This window comes from Bolinopsis microptera, chromosome 12 (assembly GCF_026151205.1).
Source record: "Bolinopsis microptera isolate Bmic1 chromosome 12, MBARI_Bmic_1.0, whole genome shotgun sequence".
Lineage (NCBI taxonomy): Eukaryota > Metazoa > Ctenophora > Tentaculata > Lobata > Bolinopsidae > Bolinopsis > Bolinopsis microptera.
Window position 1 is genome coordinate 10,043,428 of NC_087083.1, and position 12,829 is coordinate 10,056,256.

At 38.0% G+C, this 12,829-nt stretch overlaps 2 protein-coding genes across 8 annotated transcripts in view; one reads left to right on the forward strand and one right to left on the reverse strand.

The window, feature by feature from the left end:
• LOC134824624 (uncharacterized) overlaps nt 1-12,829 on the forward strand; it is a 46,105-nt gene that overhangs the window by 27,374 nt on the left and 5,902 nt on the right. The window contains exons 2-8 of one of the 6 annotated variants that reach the window (XM_063836574.1): nt 87-164; nt 6,604-6,694; nt 7,281-7,393; nt 7,840-8,003; nt 8,892-8,959; nt 9,120-9,166; nt 9,537-9,590. In XM_063836574.1, the coding sequence (XP_063692644.1) occupies nt 87-164; nt 6,604-6,694; nt 7,281-7,393; nt 7,840-8,003; nt 8,892-8,959; nt 9,120-9,166; nt 9,537-9,590 (615 nt within the window). Of the gene's footprint in view, nt 1-86; nt 165-6,603; nt 6,695-6,998; nt 7,394-7,839; nt 8,004-8,891; nt 8,960-9,119; nt 9,167-9,536; nt 9,591-12,829 lie in introns of all 6 variants that reach the window. The other 5 variants (XM_063836571.1, XM_063836576.1, XM_063836575.1 and 2 more) reach the window with 5 other exon arrangements.
• LOC134824626 (thioredoxin domain-containing protein 2-like) overlaps nt 11,956-12,829 on the reverse strand; it is a 98,426-nt gene continuing 97,552 nt past the window's right edge. Inside the window, exon 5 of one of the 2 annotated variants that reach the window (XM_063836579.1) lies at nt 11,956-12,570. In XM_063836579.1, the coding sequence (XP_063692649.1) occupies nt 12,476-12,570 (95 nt within the window). In that variant the 3' untranslated portion in view covers nt 11,956-12,475. The remainder of the gene's footprint in view (nt 12,571-12,829) is intronic. The other variant, XM_063836580.1, reaches the window with a different exon arrangement.

Sequence of the window (12,829 nt, forward strand, 5' to 3'; positions counted from 1 at the left end):
CTGTTTTATAATCCTGATTCTATGGTCTAAATTCTACGATTCCACGATTCCGTTCCTATCGTTATCCATTCTCTTTATCTAACCAGGGGTTCACAATGCAGACCTCAAGGGATCAAAAGAAAGGAATCCGAACAATGTCCGTCAGTTTAGAGATCCAAGCTCAGGTATGATCGGTCATCAGTATTAAAGTATCAATCGATATTTCTTACGATGAGTTAGAAAGTTGAGTCATGGACGGTTTTTTACTCCTAAAAGCTTAAAAGTGATTCTCCCCGAAAAGCAGGGACAAATCAAATTTGTCGCAAATAATGGGAAAAATCGCGATTCCGTACATGCCGCGATTTCCTTTTGTCCCTGCCGAAGAGCTGTACAATTGATATCCTACCTGTTTGTAGGTACCTAAGTGTAACGAATTCCTACCTGGTGATTGAAGAGCACTTTCTCTGACTGTATTTCACAATTTCTTTTGAAATATGCGCTGGTTTCATCAAAATCCTTCACAGGGAACTAATTGCTTATATTTTCCTACTGGATCATTTTTACTAGAGTGGTTTCATCTTCATGTACAAATTCCAGGTACAATGTACACTGCAATGTAGTGCTACACAGTGCAATACATTGCAATACATTGTAATACATTGCAATACAGTGCAATATAAAATGCTTAAAATCCCTAAACCTGGACAAGCCTGATCTGCTTCCAGCCAATTTAACATATCGCTAATTAACATTCCAGTTACTGTCCCTCGTTATGGTTTAGTGGTTGCTTTACAGTAACCAATTATTAAACTTTATACTGCCCTCTCCCTCTCTCTCTCTCTCTCTCTCTCTCTCTCTCTCTCTCTCTCTCTCTCTCTCTCTCTCTCTCTCTCTCTCTCTCTCTCTCTCTCTCTCTCTCTCTCTCTCTCTCTCTCTCTCTCTCTCTCTCTCTCTCTCTCTCTCTCTCTCTCTCTCTCTCTCTCTCTCTCTCTCTCTCTCTCTCTCTCTCTCTCTCTCTCTCTCTCTCTCTCTCTCTCTCTCTCTCTCTCTCTCTCTCTCTCTCTCTCTCTCTCTCTCTCTCTCTCTCTCTCTCTCTCTCTCTCTCTCTCTCTCTCTCTCTCTCTCTCTCTCTCTCTCTCTCTCTCTCTCTCTCTCTCTCTCTCTCTCTCTCTCTCTCTCTCTCTCTCTCTCTCTCTCTCTCTCTCTCTCTCTCTCTCTCTCTCTCTCTCTCTCTCTCTCTCTCTCTCTCTCTCTCTCTCTCTCTCTCTCTCTCTCTCTCTCTCTCTCTCTCTCTCTCTCTCTCTCTCTCTCTCTCTCTCTCTCTCTCTCTCTCTCTCTCTCTCTCTCTCTCTCTCTCTCTCTCTCTCTCTCTCTCTCTCTCTCTCTCTCTCTCTCTCTCTCTCTCTCTCTCTCTCTTTCTCTCTAGACTAGATCTGTATATCTTCTCTGTACAATCTCGGGTTTCATTGTCTTGTTCCTGTATTTATTTGTCTCAAACGTGAGGTTGCTCAGCTATAGCTAGTGTGATAGTCCATTATTCTCCTTGATATATAGCTGTTCGCTCTAAGCTTCTCCTCTTTAACTCGTTTTGAAGAGAAGCCAGTATCGAGTGCCAAGATGATATATTTTGACTTAATTCACGTCCTTATAGTATACTTATTACACTGAATTAAGTTGGAAATTGGAATGATCCCATTATTGTTAGGGATCAGTAAACTCAGCCATCTACCACATGAGATTAACAATACATTTGATTAACAATAGTTTTAATTGACAATAGATTTAATTAACAATACATTTTATTTACTGTTACGAAGTATATATATCTTCCATGATATCTACAATAATCAGTCTCGCACTTTTTTATTTATCCCATTGTACATTAGTCATGGTGTTGGTTATGAGTTGGTTATTCAGTGTTTCCAGAACATGCCCAATATTAGATAAGTGCACCGGAACTTCTCATTCGGAATTTGGATCTGCACACGTTTTCAGAAGAACCACAATATTCTGCACTATACTGCATTATATTGCATTATACTGCATTATACTGCACTATACTGCACTTAACTGCATTATACTGCACTATACTGCACTATACTGCACTATACTGCATTATACTGCATTATACTGCATTATACTGCATTATACTGCACTATACTGCACTATACTGCATTATACTGCACTATAGTGCACTATACTGCACTATAAAGCACTATACTGCACTATACTGCATTATAATACTGCACTATACTGCACTATACTGCACTATACTGCACTATTCTACACTATTCTGCACTACACTACCTATACTGCACTATACTGCACACCGAGCTGCAAAACACATGATATCGTCCAAAACTTGACCTCCATCTCTCCAGAAGTTGTGTTAAGATTAACAAAGTTTAGAGTTCCGCACCAACACGTGACATGGTTATTACAGTTAAACCGGCGGTTTTACTGTCAACAATATGAGAATATGGTAACCGTTTAAGCATAAGTCGTTAATCGGTTGGCAGGGTCACGTGATCTTTTTTATGGTCACGTGATCTTTTTTAGGGTCACGTGATCTCTTTCATGGTCACGTGATCTTGTGTAAGGATGTTAAGCGGAGGATTTCACGGCGGGAGATATTTTTATTCGTGGTTTTGTTTTCTTTCTGTAGTACTGTGATTGGGTTTTGGTTTTGGTTTACCGTGACTAGCCCGTTGTACCCTGCTAGATAGTCAGACTGTTCTGTTTCGTGTTTTTTTAAAGTGTGGGTTAAGGCTCTTGGTGGCTCTTGGTGGCTCTTGGTAAGGGCCAATGGTGTTAGGTACCTTGTGATGGTACTTTTACAATGTTACTTTTATCTGGACCATCAAGGACTTGTGGAATGTGGGATGTGAGTGGACTAATTAAACTTATTTTTTTAAATATTAAATTTTTTTCTTCTTTGATTTTGGAGACGAAAAATTAAAGTTGTGGCTCTGTATAAATGAGGTCATTACTGGGGTAGAACCTGATTTGTAATAAAAGAATGAAAACTTTCAGCCCTAAGGGAAGAGATCACGAAATCGGCTTGTCATCAGCCACACTTTCGGCGCCGTAAAGTGTTTTAATTATTCTAACTTGGTATCGAGGTATCTTTATCTTATACTAATACTATTAGTATTATACACGAATATGGTTTACGTCATGAATCATTCTTATCAGGTAAAAATAATGTGATAACACGATATGATAACAACAAAAGAATTGCCAAAAGCAGGTGTATATATAATAGGTTTATACAATTTCTTTATGGTCTTATTATTTCATTACAGTTTGCGTTAAACTGACCGTCGACCGATATCTTTTATGGCTGACATGTATAGCTTGGCTGCATAGTCTGCAAGTGTATGGCTTGCTAATTACGATTGCATGAAATTATAACACATAATTAATTATTTGCTGCACTGCTATAAAGAAATCTTGATGAAGGAGCAAATAATTTTCAAGCCTGTTATAAATCACTATACTGTTGTCTGTTATATGTCACGCCTACATTTAAATGGGTTCCCGCTTCGGCCTTTCTCGAATTATCTTGACAATTCGGGCTACTTATTTATTTATCTGTCACCTTTCTTTTTTGTAGTGTTGTATGCATATTCGTCAATACTTTTCTGGCGTTTATTAGTTTCATGGTTTTTGTAAATTGTTTGGCAAATTATAGGCAGTATGATTTAGACGGTGCTTATTGGTGATAGCGAAAAACTTGAACGGAAAAGCATCCAGTTTGACTTTGTCGTTCAACTCAGCTTAACGTCAAATCAAATTCCAATCTCAATATATTTTTTAATTCAATTAAAGCTATTGATACCTTAATTTATAACCTGCTCGTATTCTATATCAGCTCTGCTATTTTTGAAGAGATGTGGAACTTAAGTGCTGTCATTTAAAGCTGGCCTCTGAGATGGGGAAGGGCGACCAGAATGTTATGCTACTAAATTTGCATCAAATTTCTCCCTGATAAATCTCCCCACATGATTATAGTGCATTAAATAACTATGGATTGGCTTGATATATAGATTCAGTATAAGTAAAATCTATTTTTTAGCTGATCAGAATCCTTGAAAAATGAAAAACGTATAACCATTATTAACCAGTCCTGATCCTCCTTTCAATTATTGAAAATCATGTTATAACTTTATTAAGCACTACGGTAGTGGAACTCAGCAAATTGATGTTTAACCTTCGATTTACAGTGCGGTTTTACTGCTAGACTCAGCTCAGTCTTCTTCTTCTTCTTCGTAGGGGGCTGTGGTCACTAATGGTAAGATCGTGACCACTATAAGATAGAGCATTGGAGCCCTGAGCTGTGCTTACCCCGGTAAAATTAATAAATCAAGAAAAAAAAATGTTTAGATTTTGTTTTCTTTGCATAATCTAAACATTTTTTTTTCTTGACTCAGCTCAGTCATTCGAGGGTATAAACTTCAAGTTCATGTTTAAAACCTTGTTCATGTAATAATTTCTTCATTATATAGAACCCTGACTGAGGCAATATTCTAATTCTATTCTTTCCCCAGGAAAGGTGTACAATGTTCTATAATAGTAATACCTTAATAGTTGGCTTGTAAACTTTATTATCTTTAAATTATAAGTTAAAAATGTTTGCTACAAATCTTAGCAGCAGTGCCACTTATCTGGCATCGGCAATTTCTGATTTTTCTTTAAAGTCTGTTGTCGATGCATAATACGACAAACACGATTAGCACTTTATTTTCGTTTAATATTCTTTAATTTCCTTCAAGGGCGGTGCGAGTTGTTGATTGAAACTTTCTTTTTCTTATATTCCATGTGTCGGACAACGGATCATATATCAAGGTTACAATGAAACATGTAACCTCGGACTTCGTTCTTTTCTCCCTATTTAAATATGTAACCTGCCAAAACTAATGGTGCCCGTTGGAATCTTTCAACTCGCATTGCGAGAGTCCTTTCGGACTGCAAAAAATTGAAACAATATATCTGCCACAACACGTGTAAGGCACGAGCTGATCAATTAGCTAAGCTCCATCTTCAATTACAAAGTCAACAGCCATCACCACTCTCTCCTCACGGAAGCATGACGTGTGCCAGCCATGGCACCAGTAACTGTACAGTAACCAGTACAGTAGCCAGTACAGTAACTGTTGTAGAGTTGTATCTACCTAGTAGTATTGACCGAGTGTCTCTCTCTCTCTCTCTTGGAGGAAATACTCTGCCAAAGTTGTCTCTCTTGTCAAATGTACTGTGCTGTGTCTGCTGTGTATAGTGATACATATGATGTGAAGTATGCAGTAATGCTGCCCATGCCATTACTTGATCCGTGATATATGCGTCATCAAGAGTTTTCTCCTTATGAGACTTTTCAACTTTAAACTTTTTGTTCCTGACACTTGTGATGGCAGGTGGGATCACCTTGGGTAAACTGCAGTTCTTCAAGGGCCATTAACTTACGTTACTTTTTAAAACCCTCATTAATGACAGGTTTCTCGATAACTGTTGAATCAGCGGGCGAGAGAGATTTACGGTCTGTTATAGTGATTCGTTACTGGCGAATTTCTTAGTTTTCAATCGTCCAACACACGTACAAACGGTTTGAAGTTGTAGACCTATTAAACCGCTCTTTTCCGCTTTTATGAACGCAAATTACCTACGAGAAGGCTTATTTGCCATGATTGCACGTGTTGATACGAATCTTCAATTCATAACACGTGCAAATAATAAATAAGAAGCCTCCACTTGCTTAAAAAGAAGCCTCCATCATTCTAAAAAAGTAAAAAGAAGCTGATCTAACTCATACACATACCTACACACTCACCTACCGCCGGATACTGTCTAGCTTTAACACGCCAATCTTCTCTCACTCTCCTCCCTCTCCTCCTCTAAGTCTGCTGTGATGATGTTGTGTTGACATGAAACCAGGAGATCAGGCTAGTGGCTACGATATATGTGTCACGTGACTAGAATGCATGTGATCACGTGACTGGGATGTACGTGTGGTGGAGTAGTCTGCCAGTCTTGTTTTTTTAGATCTTTATTAGTTGAATATTATGGTGTGGTGTTGTCTTGGGTATCTTTGTTTTGCTTTTGTGATAAGTTAGGTTGTTTGTCTTTTTTGATGATTGGTTGTTAGAGTGATATTTCTTATTTTCATGTTTTATTAGATGAGTATTGGTGTGAATATTGTGCTGTGGTGTCCTTGCTATCCTTGATATCCTAGTTATTGTTATGTTGAATATTTATGTTTTGCTTTTGTTTTATGTTCTAGATTATTTGTCTTGTTTATTAGTCATTTTTGTTCGAGCGATATTCCTTTTTTTCATGTTTATCTAAATTTTTAGATCAACGGCCCCTCGGCCTCAATTTCATTGATCAAGGCCAAACCCACAATTAATTAGTAATTTTAGGCGGTAATTGATAATTACCTAAACTTCTAATCACAGCAACATTACACTCCAACAATCATTAATACTGCCGAAACTTCTTCTCAATAATTAATAAATAATTAATTGCTTAATTAATGATATTTCATAATCACCGCCAAAACTTCTTCTCAATAATTAATAAATAATTAATTGATTAATTAATGATATTTCATAATCACTTCCTACTCAGGTGATGGTTAGAGACATGTCCACTGCTAAATCTGAAGAATGTGTCCAGGAACCAGAACCTGACAACCCAAACTCGGACCCACTCTCACTGGGTCGGTTTTTAATTTTTATAATATCTCACTCTGATTTTCACCATTATTCCTCCCGTGATAGTGGTGATTCTCCTTTTGTGCAGAGTAAAATCTGTGCATACTGCATATTAAAGTCATTATTGTAATGGTATATTAGAACCAGACAGACACAAAGTGTGAAGGGCCTGAATATATATCTCACTCTGATTTTCTGAGTATTTAGAACGCTTTATTGTTCTTTGAATACTTCAAAACTTCCAATTAATGAATCGTAATTTTTCGATGTATAAAATAAAATTAATTTCACCTCTTATTACCTCATCAGAGTCCCTTGACGTGTCTTCTGCACCTCTCCAAACCTCACCCAAAACCTCAAGTGGCCTCACTGAAATCACCATAACTGGGTCACTTCTCGTCTCTACTGCACAAATTCAAACATCACCCAAAGCCTCACAAAACCTCACAACACCTCTCCAAGCCTACCTAAAAATCTCACCAGATCTCACTGAAAACCCCAAAACCTCACTAAACCTCATTGTACCTCTCCAGACCTCACCCAAAACCTCACTAAACCTCAATGAAAACCCTAAAACCTCCTCCTCTACAGAGGACCCGCCAAGTTACGAGGAGAGCCTGTGTGATGGAACTAGCTGGGACACTAACCTAACCTGGCCAAATACCCTGGTGAACAGGGACGAACTCGCTCAAATATTCAGAGTGGTGAGTTATTCCATCTTTTTATGCTAATTTATGTTAACTTATGTTAATTTATGTTAATTTATGTTAATTTATGTTATTTTATGTTATTTTTATGTTAATTTATGTTATTTTTATGTTCATTTATGTTAAATCAATAAAGGCCAACGTGCTAACCTATAGTCTGATTATATTTTGGTAACCCTCGGCGTACACCAAAGATCCGTGCTTAACCCTGGCTCCTGACAAACTTTAAACATACTATATATACCTGACTTGATAAGTAATACCAGTAACTACAATCTGACGTTATTCTAACCCTGACCTCTAACCTAACCCCTGAATCTCGAACCTTCCAGAACAACTACGACTACTACACCCGAGGGGAAGCCCCCCCCCCCCCCCCCTGCGCCCCCCCCCCCCCCCCTGCGCCCCACCCCGATCTCTAACTTAACCCCTGAACCCTCTAGAACGACTACGACTACTCCACCAGAGGCAGAGCCTTCACGGTGTCCGGACCAGCTGAGATATCCGCACCCAAATACCGGAATATAATCAACTACTTCGAGAACAGTCTAGAGGATATGAGCAGTATAGAGTGGAGCAGCTGCAGTGGGATCCAACGTAGTGCACTGTGAGTTTAGAAAATTAATTAATTAATTAATAATTTTGCTAGGTATACAGCAACTTACTTTATTATAGTATTATAGAGGCAGGTTGTATTTCAACCTGCTGTTTGGTTTATCTATTGATGTGGATTCTGGTGGGAGGTGGATAATATTTTTCGACACGTGGTCAGATTCCATGATTGATTTACCAAACCCCATAATCTGTTACGTGTCAAACAATATATGCTTCACTTCCTCGCCAGAATCCACATCTTTAGTTGACTCATCCTAGCTCTGAACACAATGTATACCATTTGACCAGGGTATCAAGTAACATCTGAAATAATGTGAACAAGTACACCGAACTCTTACTTTTAGTACTAGTCTGGCCCCTCCGTAATTTTGTCTCATCTGTAAACTGTAAAGTTCATATCTACGGAGTGTGAACCTTAAATGTATATCCCCGAAAAACCCTCAGAAGTATATAGGATATAAAAGTATAAACCGAATCCTCGTTTATACCACTGACGAATGTTCGGGATTATCTCTCGAATAAAACAATGTAGTCTTATCGGAATAAGATAAAGCCAGATGAGCGATATAAGCCCAGGAACTCCCGGGCTGTTATAGCTTTATAGCAGCTGAACATAAATGGGACCACCCTTATTAACGAGGATTCGGTTTATATCCTATATACTTCTGAGGGTTTTACGGGGATATGAATTTAAATTTATCTGCATAAATTTAATAAATTATGCTATTTCCCGGTATAAAGAATAAATAATTATAAATATATGATTATAAAATAGATAAAATATCACGTGTTACAGTGTACACTTTTTTAAAGCGGGACAACCGTTTCAATACCACTTTCTGTACTACCATTTCTCTAACAAGGATATGTTATTTACCAGGCAGTTACAAGGCAGTCACTATTCCTGCAGCGATATAGAATCCAGTCATACCCCCATCACTAGAAGCAGTACGTTGGTTTCTAACTTGCAGATCAGTAATCTTTTAGTAAACTCTGTTCGGAAAGTAATATAACTACAAAATTGTTGTTATATTACTGTTTTACGTTGCTTTAAGCTTAAAAGGATAAAAAGATATGGATCAATTTGTTTAATAACTTATCTTCCCAGGTATCAAAGCGGTTAGCAAGGACGTCATACATTGGGAGTATATAAATGTAAGTACTGTGTATCAATTAGCGCTAATTATCAAATTAGCTTAATCAGCTAACTTATCTGTGGCTAGTCTTTCAGCTTTACTTTACAGACTGCTATTTACTTTTTCACAGCTGAAAACTACTGTAGATATGTGGCTACTCTTCTTTTTTCTAGATACTGTGAGATTTTCTTCTTTACATTTCGCCCGAGTATGCTATCCAGTGAATGGGTCAATAACTGGGGGTGAAAATGTATGTTAGCGAAAGGGAGGGAGGGGGAGATAGAAGCAAAATGTATGATGACAAATCTAAAATAGTGTGATGTGTGATCGAGTGTGATAGAATACCACCTTATTTTATTGCATGTTCTGATTTGAAGCCTGCTTCTCAGGAGATAAGTCCCAACTCCCGGACAAGATTCACCGTCCGCCTCGTCCCTGAAACGGTACTGGTCGTGTTGTATCACGTGTTGTATCACGTGTTGTATCGAGTGTTGTATCACGTGTTGTATCAACGTTTGTCCGTGTGTTTTTCTGTATGTTCTCGTCCGTGTGGTTGTCCGTGTGGTTGTCCGTGCGTTCGTCTGTGTGTTCTCGTCCGTGTGTTTGTCAGTCTATTTGTTATTGTCCGTGTGTTTGTAGTATGATTTGTTTTGATTGTTCATAGTTGGTGATATGTTCGTTGTTTTATTCGTTCTTAGTAAATTAATTGTGGTAGAAATGTGATTATTCGTGAATGTGTTTTAACTTTTATGTAAACTTATTGTGTTCGTAATTTACTTTTGATTGGTTCATTAGTTTGTTAAAAGTATCGTGCTTTCTGTTGCTGTTGACACCTATTGACACCTATTGACACCTATTGACCGGTGGTAATAAAAAGTATGGGAAATAAATATGGAGACTATAATATGTTACTTAGTAGTTTGCTTTTCATTAGTTCATATGCAACTCGGTATATTTTATAGTTAAACCTTGCAAAAGTTTCGCTCGCATTTTTAAAAAGACATAAAATAGACCATTTATAACAGAATATCATTTCAAACAAGACTTATATCTCACTAAAAGCCCATTGTATTTTTGTAAACGATAAATTCATCAGAATCGATTCTCGGTATCTATCATAATATATTCTCGAACAACCTCACGCAAATGTCGATTCACGATTTTCACTTGATGACCAACAGAGCAATGAAAATTCCAGTGACAATAATAATGTCGGGGAGTAATAAAACCATCTGCAGACACGTGGGCAAACACGTGGGCAAACACGTGGGCAAACACGTGGGCAGACACGTGGGAGCTCACATAACTGGACTTGTACTTCTCACACCTGCAGTTCCGGTAGTCGAAGGAAACATAACGTCCATTCAGTCTGACAGTGATCTGACGATGACAGTTGAGATGAGCAGAGAGGAGCAACTTGACGTCATAGAGCAGCTATATGAAGGCCAGGAAGAGCCACATTTCACCCCTGATCAGCCGATCAGGTGAGTAGATGGGGCTACATTGTGCCACCAATCAGATTTACTGTTCCGGGATGTTCAGTGGACGGGATAGCTTGTTGAGATGCCAAGCACAGATCAGTAAAACTATAGAGAAATATAATCTAAGTTGGAATAAATAAAAAATGTAGAATGGATCGAATGTGATCTCCTTGTTCTCGTTCCACTTCCATACCAACGACACTACCGATTGGTGTATTCCACCAACCGCCGTCGCAATGTTTGTCACCGCAATGTTCTTAATCAAGAGCACTGTGATCACTACAATGGAATGTTCCCAGTCGTTTAAGAGGAGAAGGAATGTGTTGCCAACTATGCCTCCCAGTAGGAGAACCATACACCATGATATGAGGGTGCTCCATTCCGCATCAGAATCAACACCGGACCAGAACGAGGAGATTTCCGGAATTAAAGATATCGTCGAGCTCATTGAGAGTAGAAACTAAATAATGAGCTTGTGAGCTTTCTGCCTTGGAGTTTATATATTTGAGGAGTTGCTCCGTCACGTGTCACAATTTGTCCACTTGCACAGGAACCTGGAACCTCCCTTTGATGAATCTTATTTGGAGCTACATTTCGTCGTCTATTTAATATTCCACTAGAAATATTAATGGAGAACCCGTTTTATTTGCGACATCAATAATCAATATGACAAGCTGTTCGTCTTCGTCGACATTAAAACTGTAAACTCGATTATTTTATGCTCCGAATTCTTCCGAATTCTTTGCCAATAACATTAACATTGCTTTGTTATACCCTCCCTGTCTTGTGATTGGTTGATTGTGTAATCGTAGCGAGTTGATTGGAGCAAAGCTAGATACTACGTGAAATTATTGTGTGTTGGAATCGCTCTGGTTAAGGTGGCGCTGGAGGTACTTGATTTACTTTTAGTGGTTTGTCAGCATTCATTTTAAGATTTTCAAATTCAAAGGTACACCAAGGTCCAAGATGTAATTAGATCGAACGCAGAAATTAGATCGAACCGGTTCGATCTAGGAATTATATCGAACGCCGGCGCGGCTTCGATCACTGACGAAAATTCATGCCAACTTCAACAGCAACAGTGATAACTCATCATCAATCATCATTCATCGCATAAGTTTGTCTCTTAATGGTTTGAACAATATACTTCAAATTCGCAGCCTTGATATGTGATTTAAAGTAAAGTCAATTAATATTCCTATCTTAATTAATATTCCTATCTTAATGATTTAATGACAATGTTTCATTCATCAGTTTCGTATTTCCTAATGGCACTTTTCGTCACGTTGACTCATTATCTGTACAATCAATTATACACCAATATCTTATCGTCAAAAACAAATAACTACAAATAATATTGATTTACATTTTTCTCTAAAAATCTGTTCCAAATCTCAACAGCCATCGCTGCTGTCATAGTTATCAAAAACAGATAACTACAAATAATATTGATTTAGTTATCAAAAAAACAAATTATTTATAAAATAGATTGTCTGGCCGCAGCTCATAAATTTGTATCTATTAAACGTCACATGACTTGATTTCTCCATCACGTGACATGATTTCTCCATCATGACGTGACATGATGTATCCATCACGTGACATGATTTCATCATCACGTGACACCTATTAATAACTTCTTGTGACGACCCTTAATCTTATTCCTCACCACTAAACACTCCTTCTCCACGTTACTCCCTCGCAACCCTATATTATCCATTTTCAATTTCTGAACCCTTGTTACACTTCGTATCTCTTCAGTTTCGTCCAATGTCCTCATCTCATCTTCTTGGCTTGCTCCTTAAATTGCTCCTTTTTTCTCCTTAACCTCCTTATCTAAGGACACGCTATTCCTCCGGTCTAATCTCCATTTTTCGAAGTTTTCTGATTGTTTCGTCCAGCTTTATTCTGTTTGGCTCCGCGAATTTGTCTAGCATTATCCCTGACAATGATTAATTAGTTTCATTCGTCAAAATTGTTGGAGCATGAGCACTTAAATAACTAAAATTTAAAAAGATGTTTAACGATGACATTTAATCACAGTTCCTTGCATTGTATTGGTCTATGTGGACATTAACATTAAACTTGCCAAAGATCAATTGATCTGGATACTGGCGGGGAGGTGATAATTGCTTGTTTACATTAATAGTGAGCACATGTTCAGGAGGCTGAAGAGACGCTTGTAAACAACAATTATCACC